Source organism: Oncorhynchus mykiss, chromosome 17, assembly GCF_057628025.1.
Source record: "Oncorhynchus mykiss isolate SJ-2025 chromosome 17, ASM5762802v1, whole genome shotgun sequence".
NCBI lineage: Eukaryota > Metazoa > Chordata > Actinopteri > Salmoniformes > Salmonidae > Oncorhynchus > Oncorhynchus mykiss.
This window is the reverse complement of record NC_143038.1, coordinates 68307501-68331687: the sequence shown is the minus strand read 5'-3', so window position 1 is coordinate 68331687 and position 24187 is coordinate 68307501. Positions and strand designations below refer to the sequence as shown.

General features: G+C 46.2%; 1 protein-coding gene across 1 annotated transcript in view; it reads right to left on the bottom strand.

Moving 5' to 3' along the window:
- Nucleotides 1-24187, bottom strand: part of LOC110493280 (copine-5) — a 353683-nt gene that overhangs the window by 84267 nt on the left and 245229 nt on the right. Inside the window, exon 8 of the mRNA XM_036950811.2 lies at nt 8290-8353. Coding sequence (XP_036806706.1) covers nt 8290-8353 — 64 coding nt within the window. The remainder of the gene's footprint in view (nt 1-8289; nt 8354-24187) is intronic.

Here is a 24187-nt window from a genome sequence, read left to right as displayed (position 1 = left end):
TTTAATGGTTATTTTGGATTAAAATTTCAAATCAATGTCTGATTTAAAAGTTTGAATCGATGTCCGGATCATTGCTCAGTTAGTCAAACATTTCTCAGTTTTATCCGGTGTTAGAATGATGGCAGAGGAGGGAAGGATGGACAACAGAGAAGACAACACTGTTCTATGTCCAAAATGGCGCCATATTCCCTATATAGTGCACTACTTTTCCCCATGCAGTGCTTAAAATATATTAAATTCATGCTAATTACATATAAGAAAATAACCAAGTTTCACAGTGTCTATAAATAAATTATACGGTTTGGATTAACATAGTAATCTCTCCCTGTATCTCCTCTGTCATCTCCCTGTAGCTCCTCTGTCATCTCCCTGTAGCTCCTCTGTCATCTCCCTGTATCTCCTCTGTCATCTCCCTGTAGCTCCTCTGTCATCTCCCTGTATCTCCTCTGTCATCTCCCTGTATCTCCTCTGTCATCTCCCTGTAGCTCCTCTGTCATCTCCCTGTATCTCCTCTGTCATCTCCCTGCATCTCCTCTGTCATCTCCCTGTATCTCCTCTGTCATCTCCCTGTATCTCCTCTGTCATCTCCCTGTATCTCCTCTGTCATCTCCCTGTATCTCCTCTGTCATCTCCCTGTAGCTCCTCTGTCATCTCCCTGCATCTCCTCTGTCATCTCCCTGTCTCTCCTCTGTCATCTCCCTGTATCTCCTCTGTCATCTCCTCTGTATCTCCTCTGTCATCTCCCTGTAGCTCCTCTGTCATCTCCCTGCATCTCCTCTGTCATCTCCTCTGTATCTCCTCTGTCATCTCCCTGTATCTCCTCTCTCATCTCCCTGTAGCTCCTCTGTCATCTCCCTGTAGCTCCTCTGTCATCTCCCTGTAGCTCCTCTGTCATCTCCTCTGTATCTCCTCTGTCATCTCCCTGTAGCTCCTCTGTCATCTCCCTGTAGCTCCTCTGTCATCTCCCTGTATCTCCTCTGTCATCTCCCTGTAGCTCCTCTGTCATCTCCCTGTATCTCCTCTGTCATCTCCCTGTATCTCCTCTGTCATCTCCCTGTAGCTCCTCTGTCATCTCCCTGCATCTCCTCTGTCATCTCCCTGTATCTCCTCTGTCATCTCCCTGTATCTCCTCTGTCATCTCCCTGTATCTCCTCTGTCATCTCCCTGTATCTCCTCTGTCATCTCCCTGTAGCTCCTCTGTCATCTCCCTGCATCTCCTCTGTCATCTCCCTGTCTCTCCTCTGTCATCTCCCTGTATCTCCTCTGTCATCTCCTCTGTATCTCCTCTGTCATCTCCCTGTAGCTCCTCTGTCATCTCCCTGCATCTCCTCTGTCATCTCCTCTGTATCTCCTCTGTCATCTCCCTGTATCTCCTCTCTCATCTCCCTGTAGCTCCTCTGTCATCTCCCTGTAGCTCCTCTGTCATCTCCCTGTAGCTCCTCTGTCATCTCCTCTGTATCTCCTCTGTCATCTCCCTGTAGCTCCTCTGTCATCTCCCTGTAGCTCCTCTGTCATCTCCCTGTATCTCCTCTGTCATCTCCCTGTATCTCCTCTCTCATCTCCCTGTATCTCCCTGTATCTCCTCTGTAATCTCCCTGTATCTCCTCTGTCATCTCCCTGTAGCTCCTCTGTCATCTCCCTGTATCTCCTCTGTCATCTCCCTGTATCTCATCTGTCATCTCCCTGTATCTCCTCTCTCATCTCCCTGTATCTCCTCTGTCATCTCCCTGTAGCTCCTCTGTCATCTCCCTGTAGCTCCTCTCTCATCTCCCTGTATCTCCTCTCTCATCTCCCTGTATCTCCCTGTATCTCCTCTGTCATCTCCCTGTATCTCCTCTCTCCTCTCCCTGTATCTCCTCTGTCATCTCCCTGTAGCTCCTCTGTCATCTCCCTGTATCTCCTCTGTCATCTCCCTGTATCTCCTCTATCATCTCCCTGTATCTCCTCTCTCCTCTCCCTGTATCTCCTCTGTCATCTCCCTGTAGCTCCTCTGTCATCTCCCTGTATCTCCTCTGTCATCTCCCTGTAGCTCCTCTGTCATCTCCCTGTATCTCCTCTGTCATCTCCCTGTAGCTCCTCTGTCATCTCCTCTGTATCTCCTCTGTCATCTCCTCTGTATCTCCTCTGTCATGTCCCTGTAGCTCCTCTCTCATCTCCCTGTATCTCCTCTATCATCTCCCTGTATCTCCTCTGTCATCTCCCTGTATCTCCTCTGTCATATCTCTGTCTTCTCCCTGTATCTCTCCTGTCATCTCCCTGGAGAATGGTGGGTGGTGGTGATGGAGGTGGAGGTGCAGGTGGAGAATGGTGGGTGGTGGTGATGGAGGTGGTGGTGCAGGTGGAGAATGGTGGGTGGTGGTGATGGAGGTGGAGGTGCAGGTGGAGAATGGTGGGTGGTGGTGATGGAGGTGCAGGTGGAGAGTGGTGGTGATGGAGGTGGAGGTGCAGGTGGAGAATGGTGGGTGGTGGTGATGGAGGTGGTGGTGTTTTTATTTATTTATTAGGATCCCCATTAGCCGACGCCAATGGCAACATCTAGTCTTACTGGGGTCCGACACATCTTGTCTTACTGGGGTGCGACACATCTTATCTTACTGGGGTTCGACACATCTTATCTTACTGGGGTCCGACACATCTTATTTTACTGGGGTGACACATCTTACCCTACTTGGGGTGTGACACATCTTATCTTACTGGGGTCCGACACATCTTATCTTACTGGGGTCCGACACATCTTATCTTACTGGGGTGCGACACATCTTATCTTACTGGGTTACGACATCTTATCTTACTGGGGTTCGACGCATCTAGTCTTACTGGGGTCCAACACATCTTATCTTACTGGGGTGCGACACATCTTATCTTACTGGGTTACGACATCTTATCTTACTGGGGTTCGACGCATCTAGTCTTACTGGGGTCCAACACATCTTATCTTACTTGGGTTCGACACATCTTATCTTACTGGGTTTCGACACATCTTATCTTACTGGGGTCCAACACATCTTATCTTACTGGGGTTCGACACATCTTATCTTACTGGGGTCCGACACATCTTATCTTACTGGGGTTCGACACATCTTATCTTACTGGGGTACAACACATCTTATCTTACTCGGGTTCGACACATCTTATCTTACTGGGGTTCGACACATCTTATCATACTGGGGTCCAACACATCTTATCTTACTGGGGTCCGACACATCTTATCTTCCTGGGGTCCGACACATCTTATCTTACTGGAGTTCGACACATCTTATCTTACTGGGGTCTGACACATCTAGTCTAACTGGGGTCCGACACATCTAGTCTTACTGGGGTCCGACACATCTAGTCTTACTGGGGTCCGACACATCTTATCTTACTTGGGTTCGACACATCTTATCTTACTGGGTTTCGACACATCTTATCTTACTGGGGTCCGACACATCTTATCTTACTGGGGTCCGACACATCTTATCTTACTGGGGTCCGACACATCTTATCTTACTGGGGTTCGACACATCTTATCTTACTGGGGTCCAACACATCTTATCTTACTCGGGTTCGACACATCTTATCTTACTGGGGTTCGACACATCTTATCTTACTGGGGTCCGACACATCTTATCTTATTGGGGTCCGACACATCTTATCTTACTGGGGTTCGACACATCTTATCTTACTGGGGCTTGACACATCTTATCTTACTGGGAGTTCGACACATTTTATCTTACTGGGGTCCGACACATCTTATTATGGCAGTTCCCCAGGCAGTTTGATACAGTGTTGTTCCCCAGGCAGTTTGATACAGTGTTGTTCCCCAGGCAGTTTGATACAGTGTTGTTCCCCAGGCAGTTTGATGCAGTGTTGTTCCCCAGGCAGTTTGATAGTGTTGTTCCCCAGGCAGTTTGATAGTGCTGTTCCCCAGGCAGTTTGATACAGTGTTGTTCCCCAGGCAGTTTGATAGTGTTGTTCCCCAGGCAGTTTGATAGTGTTGTTCCCCAGGCAGTTTGATACAGTGTTGTTCCCCAGGCAGTTTGATACAGTGTTGTTCCCCAGGCAGTTTGATACAGTGTTGTTCCCCAGGCAGTTTGATACAGTGTTGTTCCCCAGGCAGTTTGATACAGTGTTGTTCCCCAGGCAGTTTGATAGTGTTGTTCCCCAGGCAGTTTGATAGTGTTGTTCCCCAGGCAGTTTGATAGTGTTGTTCCCCAGGCAGTTTGATAGTGTTGTTCCCCAGGCAGTTTGATACAGTGTTGTTCCCCAGGCAGTTTGATAGTGTTGTTCCCCAGGCAGTTTGATACAGTGTTGCTCCCCAGGCAGTTTGATAGTGTTGTTCCCCAGGCAGTTTGATACAGTGTTGTTCCCCAGGCAGTTTGATACAGTGTTGTTCCCCAGGCAGTTTGATAGTGTTGTTCCCCAGGCAGTTTGATACAGTGTTGTTCCCCAGGCAGTTTGATACATTGTTGTTCCCCAGGCAGTTTGGTACAGTGTTGTTCCTCAGGCAGTTTGATGCAAGGTCACTCAAAGGGCTGGGATTTTTAATTAAAGCCCATTCAGTCACACATTAGGATCAGCAGATTTTATTACTGCCAGTGGGCACATAGCATCACGTGATGTAATCCACTATCGATTCCTCCCTCTGGAGGAACTCTCTCTGAGTCGTACTCTGTCTGCCTGTCTCTCTCCCTGTGTCTCTCTGTCTCTCTCCTCACCCTTCTCGTTGTCCTGCTTTCTCAATTTTCTCTTTATCTATGTGTCTCTTACACCGGTGTCAGATCTGGTCTAGTGCTCAGAGCCACAGAGACGACAGATATTTGATATAAAAGTTTAACGGTATCTGCACTTCAACACCAGGGCCTAATCTGCCATGTCATAGCTCAGTGGAGCCCTGTGTGTGTGTGTGTGTGTGTGTGTGTGTGTGTGTGTGTGTGTGTGTGTGTGTGTACGTGTGCGTGTGTGTGTGTTTAACTATCCTTGTGGGGACCACAAGAATGCTAAACAAACAAACATTTGACCAACTGGGGACATTTTGTTAGTCCCCACGAGGTCCAATGCTATTTCTAGGGGCTTTAGGGCTAAGGTTAGAATTAGTGTTATGGTTAGGAGCTAGGGTTAGTTTTAGGGGTAGGAACTAAGGTTTGGTTTAGTGTAGGTTTTTGGGTTAAGGTTAGGGTTATGGTAAGGTTTAATAGGGTTTCTGTTTATGCTGGTATCAAACCTTGGGTTGCATGGGCCTATTGCAACTTACTGCCCTGTTTCTAGATTGTACATCTGACCGGTCTGGAGGGGGTGGGAGACCATGAAATGCCGAGAGCTGCGAGGCATCACCCATAACAGTTCAACAACAGGAGGTTTGAACGTAAATGTAAGTTTGAATGTAAAAAAATATATTTTTATCAAAATGCATTTTTGGGCAGAAATGCCTTCTGGGACATGAGAACTTTCATGTGCCTTAATAACAAACGTGTATGACATCTGTAAACCCAAATAAAATAGGTCAATTACGAGCCACAGAAAAATATGATAATGAGTGGGCTGGACAATGGCTTAGAAAATGAGCGGGCTGGACAATGGCTTAGATAATGAGTGGGCTGGACATCACGAGAGAGGTATTCGGATTGGTCTGCCATATAGAGGGCTTCTGTCTATTTGAGCTTGTCGGTCTGTGTTGGTAATCCTGTCGAATCCTGGCTTTTAAAAAAATGTATTGTGTAGTGGAGCTGCGTAAGTGTTGCTCTCCACTTTCTGAAGGATCAAGTTTTGAAATCAGTGGAATTAGAGTATGATAGCTAAAGATATGGAGAAAACACCTGTCTCTTGATTACATCTTCAAACTAAGGGCAACCGTGGTATGGCATTTCTGACAGGTTGACACGTCCATCATGCATGATGCTGTACACAGGTAAGAAATTCTAGCAATAGCAAGCCACATTGGTAAACAAATCTAGATGTAAACAAATCATCGGCCAGAGCGTCAAGTGTGAGAGCGGAACGAGATGGGTGGGGCTAAAGCTTAAGAGGGTGTGAACGATGCTGAATGGGTGTAGACAAAGATCTCTTCACTAGATACCAAAACATTCAAAGGTGATTTTCTCAAAAGTGAGTTTACAAGTTGATCAACTTTCATAGCAGAATTACTTTCCCATTGTTCCTCAAATGAAAGGTATGATATTTTGAAGCTCTGAGTCTCTACTTTTATCCAACATAAGTAACACCATTTCACATGTTTTCACAGTTCTGCTACATAAGACCGAATCCAGGTGGTGAGTCACATATAGAATCATGTTGTCACCAAAAGTGTTAAATAATCCACATTATATTTTGTATTTGAGATTCTTCAAAGAGATTCTTCACCCGTTGCCTTGATGACAGCTTTGCACACTCTTAGCAGTCACCTGGGATGCATTTCAATTAACAGGTGTGCCTTGTTCAAAGTTCATTTGTGGAATTTCTTTCCTTCTTAATGTGTTTGAGCCATGCCAGTTGTGTTATGACAAGGTAGGGGTGGTATACAGAAGATAGCCCTATTTTCTAAAAGACCAAGTCCATATTATGTCAAGAACAGCTCAAATAAGCAAAGAGAAATTACAGTCCATCATTACTTTAAGACATGAAGGTCAGTCAATATGGAACATTTCAAGAACTTTGCATTTTTTTCAAGTGCAGTTGCAAAAACCATCAAGCGCTACGAAGAAACTGGCTCTCATGAGAGCCACCACAGGAAAGGAAGACACAGAGTTACCTCTGCTGCAGAGGATAAGTTCATTAGAGTTACCAGCCTCAGAAATTGCACCCCAAATAAATGCTTCACAGAGTTCAAGTAACATACATATCCCAACATCAACTGTTAAGAGGAGACTGCGTAAATCAGGCCTTCATGGTTGAATTGCTGCAAAGAAACCACTACTAAAGGACACCAATAAGAAGAAGAGACTTGCCTGGGCCAAGAAACACGAGCAATGGACATTACACTGGTGGAAATCTGTCCTTTGGTCTGATCCTAATTAGTCCTAATTAGTCCTAATTTGATATTTTGGGTTCCAACCCCCGTGTCTTTGTGAGACACAGAGTAGGTGAACGGATGATCTCAGCATGTGTGACTCCCATGGTGAATCATGGAGGAGGTGTGATGGTGTGGGGGTGCTTTGCTGATGACACTGTCAGTGATTTATTTACAATTCAAGGCACACTTAACCAGCACGGCTACCACAGTATTCTGCAGCGATATTCCATCCAATCTGGTTTGCGCTTAGTGGACAATGACCCAAAACACCTTCAGGGTGTCTAAGGGCTATTTGACCAAGAAGGAGAGTGATTGATTGCTGCATCAGGTGACCTGGCTTCCAAAATCAGCATATGTGGGAACTCCTTCAAGAGTGTTGGAAAAGCATTCCAGGTGAAGCTGGTTGAGAGAATCCCAAGAGTGTGCAAAGCTGTCATCAAGGAAAAGCGTGGCTACTTTGAAGAATCTAAAATCTAAAATATATTTTGATTTGTTTAACTCTTTTTTGGTTGCTACATGATTCCATATGTCTTATTTCATAGGTTTGATGTCTTCACTATTATTCTACGATGTAAAAATAAATAAATACCTTTGAATGAGTAGGTGTGTCCAAACTTTTGACTGGTACTGTATATTTGTGAGAGTACCGAGCTGTCTGTCTAAACTACTGGCACACAGCTCAGACACCCATGCATACCTCACAAGACATGCCACCAGACGTCTCTTCACAGTCCCTAAGTCCAGAACAGACTATGGGAGACGAATGGAACTCTATTCCACATCAAGTAACTCATGCAAGCACAAAAATTATATTTACGAAACTGATAAAAATACACCTTATGGAACAGCGGAGAAGGTGAAGCAACACAAACATAGGCACAGACACATGCATAGACACACACGATAACAGACACACTATAAACACACGTACACATGGATTTTGTGTTGTAGATATGTGGTAGTGGAGTCGGGGGCCTGAGGGCACACACTTAGTGTGTTGTGAATTCCGTTATGAAGAGTAATGCTAATAGTGATCCATAATAAATAAAAACACAGATGCAGCACGTGTCAAACCCATTCCATGGAGGACCTAGTATCTGAAGTGTCTGAAGGTTGTTGCTCCTTCCTCGTACTTGATGGATTAATTAAGGTCACTAATTAGTGAGGAACTACCCTCACCTGGTTGCCTAGGTCTCAATCCTAAAACCAGCAGACTCTAGGTCCTCCATGAAATGAGTTCGACCCCCCTGGTCTACAGTATAGTGATGGTAATACCAGAAGTTACTAGTTGGTCTACTTACTCTGCAGTTACCCAGCTCCTCTACAGACAGAATGATGGTGCCACATTTCTTCCCAGCTATACCGCTGTAGAAAACAGAGACAGAAGAGAGAGGATAACACATGGTTAAGTTTAGCCAGGGACGGGTGAAGCATCTGTACAACAGAGATGCCGAGTTCCAGTCCTCCAGGACCAGAGTGTCAGGATGTGTTGACGCTCACTTGATCATGAAATGTCACCGGTTGGCAAGCTAGGGAACACACCTGGTTTTCAGATCACAACGAGACACATTGTTCTGATTGAGTGTGACAGAAACGGCATGCAACTCTCTGTCACTGTCCATGGTTCTGAAACCATCCAGAGCACAGGGTTGACAGATGCTGTCCATGGTTCTGAAACCATCCAGAGCACAGGGTTGACAGATGCTGTCCATGGTTCTGAAACCATCCAGAGCACAGGGTTGACAGATGCTGTCCATGGTTGTGAAACCATCCTGAGCACAGGGTTGACAGATTCTGTCCATGGTTCTGAAACCATCCAGCGCACAGGGTTGACAGATGCTGTCCATGGTTCTCTGAAACCATCCAGAGCACAGGGTTGACAGATGCTGTCCATGGTTCTGAAACCATCCAGAGCACAGGGTTGACAGATGCTGTCCATGGTTCTGAAACCATCCAGAGCACAGGGTTGACAGATTCTGTCCATGGTTCTGAAACCATCCAGCGCACAGGGTTGACAGATGCTGTCCATGGTTCTCTGAAACCATCCAGAGCACAGGGTTGACAGATTCTGTCCATGGTTCTGAAACCATCCAGAGCACAGGGTTGACAGATGCTGTCCATGGTTCTGAAACCATCCAGAGCACAGGGTTGACAGATGCTGTCCATGGTTCTGAAACCACCCAGAGCACAGGGTTGACAGATGCTGTCCATGGTTCTGAAACCATCCAGAGCACAGGGTTGACAGATTCTGTCCATGGTTGTGAAACCATCCAGAGCACAGGGTTGACAGATGCTGTCCATGGTTCTGAAACCATCCAGAGCACAGGGTTGACAGATGCTGTTCATGGTTCTGAAACCACCCAGAGCACAGGGTTGACAGATGCTGTCCATGGTTGTGAAACCATCCAGAGCACAGGGTTGACAGATGCTGTCCATGGTTCTGAAACCACCCAGAGCACAGGGTTGACAGATGCTGTCCATGGTTGTGAAACCATCCAGAGCACAGGGTTGACAGATGCTGTCCATGGTTCTGAAACCACTCAGAGCACAGGGTTGACAGATGCTGTCCATGGTTCTGAAACCATCCAGAGCACAGGGTTGACAGATGCTGTCCATGATGCTGAATATACATCTCTCTCATCTACGTATCCTCCCCTCTTTCTCTCTTCCTCCATCTCCCCACTTATCTCTTTCTCTCTTCCTCCACCTCTCCACCTCTCTCTTTCCCTCTTCCACCATCTCTCTCTCTCTCTCTCTCTCTCTCTCTCTCTCTCTCTCACTCTCTCTCTCTGTCTCTCTGTCTCTCTTTCTCTCTCTCTCTGTCTCTCTCTGTCTCTCTCTCTCTCTTTCTCGCTCTCTCTGTCTCTCTCTGTATCTCTGTCTCTCTCTCTCTCTTTCTCGCTCTCTCTGTCTCTCTCTGTCTCTCTGTCTCTCTCTCTCTCTCTCTCTCTCTGTCTCTGTCTCTGTCTCTGTCTCTCTCTCTCTCTCTCTGTGTGTGTGTGTGTGTGTGTGTGTGTGTGTGTGTGTGTGTGTGTGTGTGTGTGTGTCTGTGTGTGGTGTTGTCTACTCTTTGTTTGACCAGGGGGTGCAATGACACTGGAGTGGACGTCTGTTAATTGGTTCACTCGTCAGTGGACAGCCCTCTGTGTGTTTTGAGAGAAGGGGGCTTATTAATGTGATGGATGAGCACAGATGGAGCCGGCAGGGTGGTGTGAACATGCGTCTTGCCCTTTTCCCCAACATTCTTTGTTTTTCTCTCTTTCTCTCAACTTATACCCCAGCAATCGCCATCCTCTTCCTCCTCTCTCTTTCTCCCATCCCCCTTCCCTTCCTCCCGTCCTTCCTCTACCTGCCTCCCACTCTCCTCCCTCCCTCTGGACCGTAAGGATTAGACTGACTGAGTAACAGCCTTGAATCATTTAAGAGCTAGTTTCAGCGACCAGATGAGATGGTGGAGCAGAAATTCCAGTAAGAGGCCGGAATGGTGCTGGAGATCAGAGGTCCACTAGGATCTCCTCACTGCTACGCTGTCAGGCCACTCAATAAGAAGAACAAATCAGGGAATGGATGTATTTATTCATTTAGTGCAAATCCCAAAGAGGTATTCAGCTAACCTTGCCTCACCTTGGGTGTCTCCACCTCTCTCTTTCTCTATTCCGCCATCTAGCCATCTCTCTCTCACTCTCTCTCTCTTTCTATCTCTCTCTCTCTTTCTATCTCTCTCTCACTCACTCACTCACTCACTCACTCACTCACTCACTCACTCACGTACGTGTGTTCACCCGTCAATAATAAAACATCTTGTTGCGGTTCACATCGATGGCATCTTCAGGATCCTAATCAATTGTTCAATGTTTACAGATTTAGAATAAGAGCGTTAAGGCTGAGGGTTGAGGTCTGATTGAAGAGGAATGTGGGACTCCATCCATTACCTTCTTTGATCTTTTATTTAGAGTGTATTTTCCATTGGCCACTGGCCTAAGAGCATCTAGGTTGAGAGAACAGAGTACACTATGTCATTGTGGATCGTTGGTAGACAGATATCTCAGATTCACAGATAGTTCTCTCCCAAACACACCATCCTCAAACTCCTCATCTCCCACCTTCCTCAAACTCCTCCTCTCCCACCCTCCTCAAACTCCTCCTCTCCCACCTTCCTCAAACTCCTCCTTTCCCACCCTCCTCAAACTCCTCCTCTCCCACCCTCCTCAAACCCCGTCCTCTCCCACCCTTCTCAAACTTCTCCTCTCCCACCCTCCTCAAACTCCTCCTCTCCCACCCTCCTCAAACTCCTCCTCTCCCACCCTTCTCAAACTTCTCCTCTCCCACCCTCCTCAAACTCCTCTCCCACCCTCCTCAAACTCCTCCTCTCCCACCCTCCTCAAACTCCTCCTCTCCCACCCTTCTCAAACTTCTCCTCTCCCACCCTCCTCAAACTTCTCCTCTCCCACCCTCCTCAAACTCCTCCTCTCCCACCCTCCTCAAACTCCTCCTCTCCCACAGTCCTTTTAATGCTCCTCTCCCACCCTCCTCAAACTTCTCCTCTCCTACCCTCCTCAAACTTCTCCTCTCCCACCCTCCTCAAACTCCTCCTCTCCCACAGTCCTTTTAATGCTCCTCTCCCACTATCGGATGGTTGCATCACCTACAGTTCCAGAGAAAGCTCAGAGAAAACATTCAAAGGCCACTGAAACTCCAAGAAACCTTCCTTCCTTCCTTCCTTCCTTCCTTCCTTCCTTCCTTCCTTCCTTCCTTCCTTCCTTCCTTCCTTCCTTCCTTCCTTCCTTCCTTCCTTCCTTCCTCTCTCTGTCTCTTTCATCCTTTTTATATCTATCTCCCTCTCCTTTCTCTCTCTCTCTCTCTCAGGCTGGGTCATGAGGGTCTGAACAGGGTGTCAGGCTGGGTCATGAGGGTCTGAACTATTTAGGTGCTGAGGGACAGTACATTGTATGGTTACTGTATGGTCCTTTGTATGGCCTTTAGGACATCTACTTTGTGCATGACACAAGTCATTTTTCCAACAATTGTTTACAGACAGATTATTTCACTTATAATTCATTATATCACAATTCCAGTGGATCAGAAGTTTACATACACTAAGTTGACTGTGCCTTTAAACAGCTTGGAAAATTCCAGAAAATTATGTCATGACGTTAGAAGCTCCTGATAGGCTAATTGACATAATTTGAGTCAACTGGATGTGTACCTATGAATGAATTCCAAGGCCTACCTTCAAACTCAGTGCCTCCTTGCTGGACATCATGGGAAAATTAAAAGAAATTAGCCAAGACCTTTTGTAGACTCCACAAGTCTGGTTCATCCTTGGGAGCAATTTCCAAATGCCTGAAGGTACCACGTTCATCTGTACAAACAATAGTGTGCAAGTATAAACACCATGGGACCACGCAGCCGTCATATCGCTCAGGAAGGAGATGCGTTCTGTCTCCTAGAGATGAACGAACTTTGGTGCAAAAAGTGCAAATCAATCCCAGAACAACAGCAAAGGACCTTGTGAAGATTCTGGAGGAAACAGGTACAAAAGTGTCTATATCCACAGTAAAACGAGTCCTGTATCGACATAACCTGAAAGGCCGCTCAGCAAGGAAGAAGTCACTGCTCCAAAACTGCCATAAAAAAGCCAGACTACGGTTTGCAACTGCACATGGGGACAAAGGACGTACTTTTTGGAGAAATGTCCTCTGGTCTGATGAAATAAAAATAGAACTGTTTGGCCATAATGACTGTCGTGTTGGGAGGAAAAAGGGGGAGGCTTGCAAGCCCAAGAACACCATCCCAACCGTGAAGCACGGGGGTGGCAGCATCATGTTGTGGGGGTGCTTTGCTGCCGGAGGGACTGGCGCACTTCACAAAATAGATGGCTTCATGAGGAGGAAAATTATGTGGATATATTGAAGCAACATCTCAAGACATCAGTCAGGAAGTTAAAGTTTGGTCACAAATGGGTCTTCCAAATGGACAATGACACCAAGCATAATTCCAAAGTTGTGGCAAAATGGCTTAAGGACAACAAAGTCAAGGTATTGGAGTGGCCATCACAAAGCCATGACCTCAATCCTATAGAAAATGTGTGGGCAGAACTGAAAAAGCGTGTGTGAGCAAGGGGGCCTACAAACCTGACTCAGTTACACCAGCTCTGTCAGGAGGAATGGGCCAAAATTCACCCAACTTATTGTGGGAAGCTTGTGGAAGGCTACCCCAAACGTTTGACTCAAGTTAAACAATTTAAAGGCAATGCTACCAAATACTAATTGAGTGTATGTAAACTTCTGACCCACTGGGAATGTGATTAATGAAATAAAAGCTGAAATAAATCATTCTCTCCACTATTATTTTGACATTTCACATTCTTAAAATAAAGTGGTGACCCTAACTGACCTAATACAGGGGATTTTTACTAGGATTAAATGTCAGGAATTGTGAAAAACTGAGTTTAAATGTTTTTGGCTAAGGTGTATGTAAACTTCAGACTTCAACTGTAGGTGTATATGTGTGTGTAGGTGTGTGTGTGTATATGTGTGTGTGTGTGTATCTGTGTGTGTGTGTGTGTGTAGGTGTGTGTGTGTATATGTGTGTGTGTGTGTGTGTGTGTGTGTGTGTGTGTGTGTGTGTGTGTGTGTGTGTGTGTGTGTATCTGTCTGTGTTTCTCTCAAGGAGGTTGTGGGTAGAAGGCTGTTTTTCCATGATGTTGAGAACCCGAGGTGTTTCATCAAACCAAGCGAAACCCACAGTCTACCCAAAAACCCAAAGCAATAAAAATAGCTCTTTAAATCCTTCAAGATACGATGTGGAAGGAAGCGGCTCTCCCCACTGAAGCAAAGCCAGGACCCCTGAAGAGGAGTGTTCCCACCACATCGCATTAAAAAAACTCAGAACAGAGAAAGCGGCACGGCCATGTCATTTCCTCTGCATGTGTACTACACCCAGCCATTTCCTGCAGTAGAATGAACAAAGCACCCTCTTGTGGCCTAATGGGTGGAATGTTGTTAATATTTTTTTTTATAATTTCAGAATTAATAAACATATTTTTGTTTAACGCTGACAATCCAGTGTTTCTATGTCAAACGGTTTTGTTCAGTATTCTGTGATGTACATAAAGTCTTCTGTGATGTACATAAAGTCTTCTGTGATGTACATAAAGTCTTCTGTGATGTACATAAAGTCTTCTGTGATGTACATAACGTCTTCTGTGATGTACATAAAGTCTTCTGTGATGTACATAAAGTCTTCTGTGATGTACATAAAGTCTTCTGTGATGTACATAACGTCTTCTGTGATGTACATAAAGTCTTCTGTGATGTACATAACGTCTTCTGTGATGTACATAAAGTCTTCTGTGATGTACATAAAGTCTTCTGTGATGTACATAACGTCTTCTGTGATGTACATAAAGTCTTCTGTGATGTACATAAAGTCTTCTGTGATGTACATAAAGTCTTCCGTGATGTACATAAAGTCTTCTGTGATGTACATAAAGTCTTCTGTGATGTACATAAAGTCTTCTGTGATGTACATAAAGTCTTCTGTGATGTACATAACATCTTCTGTGATGTACATAAAGTCTTCTGTGATGTACATAAAGTCTTCTGTGATGTACATAACGTCTTCTGTGATGTACATAAAGTCTTCTGTGATGTACATAAAGTCTTCTGTGATGTACATAAAGTCTTCCGTGATGTACATAAAGTCTTCTGTGATGTACATAAAGTCTTCTGTGATGTACATAAAGTCTTCTGTGATGTACATAACGTCTTCTGTGATGTACATAAAGTCTTCTGTGATGTACATAAAGTCTTCTGTGATGTACATAACGTCTTCTGTGATGTACATAAAGTCTTCTGTGATGTACATAAAGTCTTCTGTGATGTACATAAAGTCTTCCGTGATGTACATAAAGTCTTCTGTGATGTACATAAAGTCTTCTGTGATGTACATAAAGTCTTCTGTGATGTACATAAAGTCTTCTGTGATGTACATAACGTCTTCTGTGATGTACATAAAGTCTTCTGTGATGTACATAAAGTCTTCTGTGATGTACATAACGTCTTCTGTGATGTACATAAAGTCTTCTGTGATGTACATAAAGTCTTCTGTGATGTACATAAAGTCTTCCGTGATGTACATAAAGTCTTCTGTGATGTACATAAAGTCTTCTGTGATGTACATAAAGTCTTCTGTGATGTACATAAAGTCTTCTGTGATGTACATAAAGTCTTCTGTGATGTACATAACGTCTTCTGTGATGTACATAAAGTCTTCTGTGATGTACATAAAGTCTTCTGTGATGTACATAAAGTCTTCTGTGATGTACATAAAGTCTTCTGTGATGTACATAAAGTCTTCTGTGATGTACATAAAGTCTTCTGTGATGTACATAAAGTCTTCTGTGATGTACATAAAGTCTTCTGTGATGTACATAAAGTCTTCTGTGATGTACATAACGTCTTCCGTGATGTACATAAAGTCTTCTGTGATGTACATAACGTCTTCTGTGATGTACATAAAGTCTTCTGTGATGTACATAAAGTCTTCTGTGATGTACATAAAGTCTTCTGTGATGTACATAAAGTCTTCTGTGATGTACATAAAGTCTTCTGTGATGTACATAAAGTCTTCTGTGATGTACATAACGTCTTCTGTGATGTACATAAAGTCTTCTGTGATGTACATAACGTCTTCTGTGATGTACATAAAGTCTTCTGTGATGTACATAAAGTCTTCTGTGATGTACATAAAGTCTTCTGTGATGTACATAAAGTCTTCTGTGATGTACATAAAGTCTTCTGTGATGTACATAAAGTCTTCTGTGATGTACATAAAGTCTTCTGTGATGTACATAAAGTCTTCCGTGATGTACATAAAGTCTTCTGTGATGTACATAAAGTCTTCTGTGATGTACATAACGTCTTCTGTGATGTACATAAAGTCTTCTGTGATGTACATAAAGTCTTCTGTGATGTACATAAAGTCTTCTGTGATGTACATAAAGTCTTCCGTGATGTACATAAAGTCTTCTGTGATGTACATAAAGTCTTCTGTGATGTACATAACGTCTTCTGTGATGTACATAAAGTCTTCTGTGATGTACATAAAGTCTTCTGTGATGTACATAAAGTCTTCTGTGATGTACATAAAGTCTTCTGTGATGTACATAAAGTCTTCTGTGATGTACATAAAGTGTAATATTGGGATGGAAACTGAAAATGGAACACATTTAAACTCTATATCTGACATGGTACAGATGTCTTCTTTTTTTAAGACCATGTGTGTGAGGTGTATACTTTTGTTTCAAAGAAGATTTGTTTTAGACAACCAAAAAAACACTGTGTTAATCTGACTGCAGTGAAAGGGAAGCACACAGCCTCAAAGCTCTGGGAACAGACAGGGAAAGGGTTTGAAGACTGATATTAAAGGAGGTATTTTGCAAGCAGAGGGCCACACCGTAAAAATGCAATTGCAAAATCAAAATGGAGGGTGAAACAGAGTGTGCGTGCTGGAGAGTGTGTGTGTGTGTGTGTGCGTGTAAAAGAGAGAGAGCGTCAGTGTGTGTGTGTGCGTGTAAAAGAGAGAGAGAGTCAGTGTGTGTATGTAAAAGAGAGAGAGAGTCTGTGTGTGTTGCAAATGTTGCAAATGTATGTGCTTGCATATACATACAACCACCCTGGCAGCTCCACCCTAGCAGCTCCACCCTGGCAGCTCCACCCTGCTGGCTCCACCCTGGCAGCTCCACCCTAGCAGCTCCACCCTAGCAGCTCCACCCTGGCAGCTCCACCCTGGCAGCTCCACCCTGCTGGCTCCACCCTAGCAGCTCCACCCTGCTGGCTCCACCCTGGCAGCTCCACCCTGCTGGCTCCACCCTGGCAGCTCCACCCTGGCAGCTTCAACCTGGCAGCTCCACCCTAGCAGCTCCACCCTGGCAGCTCCACCCTGGCAGCTCCACCCTGCTTGCTCCACCCTGGCAGCTCCACCCTGGCAGCTTCACCCTGGCAGCTCCACCCTGCTGGCTCCACCCTGGCAACTCCACCCTGCTGGCTCCACCCTGGCAGCTCCAGTTTGTTCCATCCTGCCGGCTCCACCCTGGCAGCTCCAGCCCGCCGGCTCCACCCTGCCAGCTCCTTCCTGCCGGCACCACCCTGCCCGCTCCTTCCTGCTGGCTCCACCCTACCAGCTCCTTCCTGCCGGCACCACCCTGCCAGCTCCTTCCTGCTGGCTCCACCCTGCCGACGCCACCCTGCCGACTCCATCTGTGCTTATCCATCACATTAATAAGCCCCCTTCTCTCAAGACACACAGAGGGCTGTCCACTAACGAGTGAACCAATTAACAGACGTCCACTCCAGTGTCATTACACCCCCTGGTCAAACAGAGAGTAAACAACACACACACACACACACACACACACACACACACACACACACACACACACACACACACACATACACACACACACACACACACACACACACACACACACACACACACACACACACACACACACACACACCTGCATGCAAATCTAAATGCCATACATGATCTCATTGTGCATATTATATTTTGTTACACATATGCATAATCTCATTGGACCAATATACAGTACCAGTCAAAAGTTTGGACACACCTACTCATTCAAGGGTTATTCTTTATTTGTACTATTTTGTACATTGTAGAAAAATAGTGATGGCATCAAAACTATGAAGTAGCACATATGGAATCATGTAGTAACCAAAAAAGCGTTAAACAAATCAAAATATATTTTATACTCTTCAAAAGAGCCACTTTTTGCCTTGACGACTGTCAGGTGTGTGCGTACTGGTAGCGAAGTCCGGTGCAGGAGATCAGAGATAAAACAAATGGATACATGGAGTGGCGATGGCTAGAAAGCCGGCGACGTCGACCACCGAATGGTGTTCATCATGGTCAATCTACGTGTAAAAGTTTGATAACGTTGTTCCGTAACAATACAGGAGAGACCCGCCGAATGCCGCCCGAACAAGGAGAGGAGCCGACTTGGGCGGAAGACAGCTTTGCACCGTCTTGGCATTCTCTCAATCAGCTTCATGTGGAATGCTTTTCCAACAGTCTGGAAGGAGTTCCCACATATGCTGAGCACTTGTTGGCTGATTTTCCTTCACTCTGCGGTCCGACTCTTCCCAAACCATCTCAATTGGGTTGAGGTCGGGTGATAGTGGAGGCCAGGTCATCTGATGCAGCACTCCATCACTCTCCTTCTTGGTCAAAGAACATTTACACAGACTGTAGTTGTGTTTTGGGTCATTGTCCTGTTGAAAAACAAATACGCCCAAACCAGATGAGATGGTGTATCACTGCAGAATGCTGTGGTAGCCATGCTGGTTAAGTGTGCCTTAAATTCTAAATAAATCACTGACAGTGTCACCAGTAAAGCACCATCACACCTCCTCCTCTATGCTTTACGGTGGGAACCACACATGCGGAGATCATCCATTCACCTACTCTACATCTCACAAAGACACAAAGGTTGGAACCTAAAATCAAACATTTGGACTCATCAGACTAAAGGACAGATTTCCACCAGTCTAATGTCCATTGGTCGTGTTTCTTGGCCCAGGCAAGTCTCTTCTTCTTCTTGGTGTCCTTTAGTAGTGGTTTCTTTGCAGCAATTCGACCATGAAGGCCTGATTCACATAGTCTGCTCTGAACAGTTGATGTTGAGAAGTGTCTGTTACTTGAACTCTGTGAAGCATTTATTTGGGGCTGGATTTCTGAGGCTGGAAACTTATCCTCTGCAGCAGAGGTAACTCTGGGTCTTCCTTTCCTGTAGCGGTCCTCATGAGAGAGTTTCTTCATAGCGCTTGATGCTTTTTGCAACTGCACTTCAGGAAACTTTCCCCATATTGTCACAACACAACTGACTGACACACAACTGACACATTAAGAAGGAAAGAAATTCCACAAATTAACTTTGAACAAGGCACACCTGTTAATTGAAATGCATCCCAGGTGACTGCCTCATGAAGCTGGTTGAGAGAATGCCAAGAGTGTGCAAAGCTGTCATCATGGCAAAGGGTGGCTACTTATATTGGCTAATATATTTTGATTTGTTTAACACTTTGATGTCTGAGCAGGCGTGTTCCAACTGTTGACTGGTACTTTGTATATTTATATTAGAAAGTAAGCCATAACATTTTCAACCAAGGTACTAAAAAAAACATGTTATATTTCCATTCTAAATTTTCTCACAGGCACTGAGCGAGCCTAATAAGTCCCCCAGCTATCTGAGGCTGAGGACCCTTGGTGCTGCTTATGACCAAATGTCAGAAGCTTTCTTCATCACATGTATTAAGCAGGCAGGCTGGCAGGCAGGCATCAGGCAGCAAGCAGGCAGGCAGCAGGCAGGCAGGCAGGCAGCCATCAGGCAGCAGGCAGGCAGGCAGCCATCAGGCAGCAGGCAATCAGGCATCAGGCCATCAGGCAGGCAGGCAGGCAAGCAGGCAGGCAGGCAGGCAGGCAAGCAGGCAGGCAGGCAGGCAGGTAGCCATCAGGCAGCAGGCAGGCAGCAGGGAGGCAGGCAGCAGGCAGGCCGCAGGGAGGCAGGCAAGCAGGCAGGCAGGCAGGCAGGCAGGCAGGCAGGCAGGCAGGCAGGCAGGCAGGCAGGTAGCCATCAGGCAGCAGGCAGGCAGGCAGGCAGGTAGCCATCAGGCAGCAGGCAGGCAGGCAGGCATGCAGGCAGGCAGGCATTCAAGCAGGCATTCAGGCAGGCGGGCAAGCAGGCAGGCAGGCGGGTAGCCATCAGGCAGCAGGCAGGCAGGCAGGCAGGCAGGCAGGCAGGCAGGCAGGCAGGCAGACAGGCAGCCATCAGGCAGCAGGCAGGCAGGCAGCCATCAGGCAGCAGGCAGGCAGCAGGGAGGCAGGCAGCAGGGAGGCAGCAGGCAGGCCGCAGGCAGCCATCAGGCAGCAGGCAGGCAGCAGGGAGGCAGGCAGCAGGCAGGCCGCAGGCAGGCAGGCAGCAGGGAGGCAGACAGCAGGGAGGCAGGCAGCAGGCAGGGAGGCAGCAAGATGAGGAACACCCTACATCTTTGACAGTCTTTGAAGCTGTGGTAGGAAAGTCTTTATTCTACAAATCAAATGTGACCCAATTCAGGAAACTAGGCGTATGTCGGAAGTCACGACTTCCCAGGAGAGCCGTTTGAACGTTTAAAAAAAATGCAGAGCAGAACATTTCCTGCACTGGGCACAGCTTACACTAGGTGCAGCCTACACTAGATACAGCCTCCACTAGCCACAGTCTCCACTAGGTGCAGCCTACACTAGATACAGCCTCCACTAGCCACAGTCTCCACTAGGTGCAGCCTACACTAGATACAGCCTCCACTAGCCACAGTCTCCACTAGGTGCAGCCTACACTAGATACAGCCTCCACTAGCCACAGTCTACACTAGGTGCAGCCTACACTAGATACAGCCTCCACTAGCCACAGTCTCCACTAGGTGCAGCCTACACTAGGCACAGCCTCCACTAGGTACAGCCTCCACTAGATACAGCCTCCACTAGCCACAGTCTCCACTAGGTGCAGCCTACACTAGGCACAGCCTCCACTAGGTGCAGCCTACACTAGATTCAGCCTCCACTAGCCACAGTCTCCACTAGGTGCAGCCTACACTAGATACAGCCTCCACTAGCCACAGGGAGGGAGGGAGGGAGGGAGGGAGGGAGGGAGGGAGGGAGGGAGGGAGGGAGAAGAAAGCAGGAGGGAGGGAGGGAGGGAGGGAGGGAGGGAGGGAGGGAGGGAGGGAGGGAGGGAGGGAGGGAGGAGAAAGCAGGAGGGAGGGAGGGAGGGAGGGAGGGAGGGAGGGAGGGAGGGAGGGAGGGAGGGAGGGAGGGAGGAGAAAGCAGGAGGGATATATACAATCTGGATTAAATCTGAAATACTATAAAACTATACTTTACTTTTGGAGTCTCTGGGGTTAACTGGGGTTAAACAATCATCCTGTAAATCTGTCCTGATCCTTACTATGTAACTGTCTGACAACGGTCCAGTCGTGTGAACCGTGCTCCAGGTTGAACCTGCTACGTGTGCTTTGAGTTCCATAATGATTTTTTAATTTTATTTAACGAGGCAAGTCAGTTAAAGAACATATTCTTATTTACAATGACAGCCTAGGAACAGTGGGTTAACTGCCTTGTTCAGGGGGAGAAAGACAGATTTTTAACTTGTCAGCTCGGGGATTTGATCCAGCAACCTTTCGGTTAGTGGCCCAACGCTCTAACCACTAGGCTACCTGCCGCTCCCAAACAGGCTACATGTTCCAAATTATTGCACATCGTTATCTTAATATAATCCACTAATGCTAGTGACCCTCAGGAACAACTACACAGACGGAATGGAATGATGCAACATGTAAGCTCCAAATGGAAGAAAACTAACACTAAAGCGACAGTTGTAAATATATGATAGTGGCTAATATTTAACACAATAAAAATGGTAAAATAGAAGGATGAAAATCCCAGGTATATAATTACAACATTGTAAAGTGCCTGAATCACCTTGGCAGTGTATGGAGAAGTGCAGCCCTCTGGAAGCCTATAGCTTGGGTCTCCAAATATCATCCACGCAAATTATGAGGGCACACAATTACATTTCTGAATAACGGCACTGCTATTTACAGCCCACTTCCCTGTGGAAAAGGGACCACAAGACATTTCATATTGATATGATTTTCAGTTTGCTTCCATATGGTTGGTTTCGCATTCGTCTCCAGGGAGCACAAGGAAAAAATGATCTGTTGCTATGTGTATTTACAATCCCCTTCTCCAAATGGACTACTCATTTTTTACCTATCTCTTATCAATAGCTCCTACCAATTTATAAATCACAGTGTATGGAGAATGCTGTTATTTCAATTATGGGAGGAAAAAAGTAGATGCTTGTCCCACTTGGACCCGGTAGGTTCGCTCGCCCTTATTTAGGGTTTCCTCCCACGTAAAGGGGGTGGAAATAGGAGAGAATGAAGTCAAGGTCAGAACACAGCGGATCTGTAGACACATCTTCTTTCTTAGATCTCCACCCAGAACACATAGAGGGTGAATAGCATGCTGTTCTCCTGCTTAACTTCAAGGTCAGAACACACGTAGAGAGAAAAGTGCGTAAAAAGGGATTTATGTTCCATTTAAGTGAGCCAGAATCAGACCCATTGGGAGCAGGGTACTATTACAGACAGACCCATTGGGAGCAGGGTACTATTACAGACAGACCCATTGGGAGCAGGGTACTATTACAGACAGACCCATTGGGAGCAGGGTACTATTACAGACAGACCCATTGGGAGCAGGGTACTATTACAGACAGACCCATTGGGAGCAGGGTACTATTACAGACAGACCCATTGGGAGCAGGGTACTATTACAGACAGACCCATTGGGAGTAGAGTACTATTACAGACAGACCCATTGGGAGCAGGGTACTATTACAGACAGACCCATTGGGAGCAGGGTACTATTACAGACAGACCCATTGGGAGTAGAGTACTATTAGAGACAGCCCCATTGGGAGTAGAGTACTATTACAGACAGACCCATTGGGAGTAGAGTACTATTACAGACAGACCCATTGGGAGCAGAGTACTATTACAGACAGACCCATTGGGAGTAGAGTACTATTACAGACAGCCCCATTGGGAGTAGGGTACTATTGAGACAGCCCCATTGGGAGCAGGGTACTATTAGAGACAGCCCCATTGGGAGTAGGGTACTAGAGTAGGGTACTATTGAGACAGACCCATTGGGAGTAGGGTTCTATTAGAGACAGCCCCATTGGGAGTAGGGTACTAGAGTAGGGTACTATTGAGACAGCCCCATTGGGAGTAGAGTACTATTAGAGACAGCCCCATTGGGAGTAGGGTACTAAAGTAGGGTACTATTGAGACAGCCCCATTGGGAGTAGGGTACTAGAGTAGGGTACTATTGAGACAGCCCCATTGGGAGTAAGGCACTAGAGTAGGGTACTATTGAGACAGCCCCATTGGGAGTAGAGTACTATTAGAGACAGCCCCATTGGGAGTAGGGTACTAAAGTAGGGTACTATTGAGACAGCCCCATTGGGAGTAGGGTACTAGAGTAGGGTACTATTGAGACAGCCCCATTGGGAGTAGGGTACTAGAGTAGGGTACTATTGAGACAGCCCCATTGGGAGTAGGGTACTAGAGTAGGGTACTATTGAGACAGCCCCATTGGGAATAGGGTACTAGAGTAGGGTACTATTGAGACAGCCCCATTGGGAGTAGGGTACTAGAGTAGGGTACTATTGAGACAGCCCCATTGGGAATAGGGTACTAGAGTAGGGTACTATTGAGACAGCCCCATTGGGAGTAGAGTACTATTAGAGACAGCCCCATTGGGAGCAGGGTACTATTAGAGACAGCCCCATTGGGAGTAGGGTACTAGAGTAGGGTCCTATTGAGACAGACCCATTGGGAGTAGGGTTCTATTAGAGACAGCCCCATTGGGAGTAGGGTACTAGAGTAGGGTATTATTGAGACAGCCCCATTGGGAGTAGAGTACTATTAGAGACAGCCCCATTGGGAGTAGGGTACTAAAGTAGGGTACTATTGAGACAGCCCCATTGGGAGTAGGGTACTAGAGTAGGGTACTATTGAGACAGCCCCATTGGGAGTAGAGTACTATTAGAGACAGCCCCATTGGGAGTAGGGTACTAAAGTAGGGTACTATTGAGACAGCCCCATTGGGAGTAGGGTACTAGAGTAGGGTACTATTGAGACAGCCCCATTGGGAGTAGGGTACTAGAGTAGGGTACTATTGAGACAGCCCCATTGGGAGTAGGGTACTAGAGTAGGGTAATATTGAGACAGCCCCATTGGGAATAGGGTACTAGAGTAGGGTACTATTGAGACAGCCCCATTGGGAATAGGGTACTAGAGTAGGGTACTATTGAGACAGCCCCATTGGGAATAGGGTACTAGAGTAGGGTACTATTGAGACAGCCCCATTGGGAGTAGAGTACTATTAGAGACAGCCCCATTGGGAGTAGGGTACTAAAGTAGGGTACTATTGAGACAGCCCCATTGGGAGTAGGGTACTAGAGTAGGGTACTATTGAGACAGCCCCATTGGGAATAGGGTACTAGAGTAGGGTACTATTGAGACAGCCCCATTGGGAATAGGGTACTAGAGTAGGGTACTATTGAGA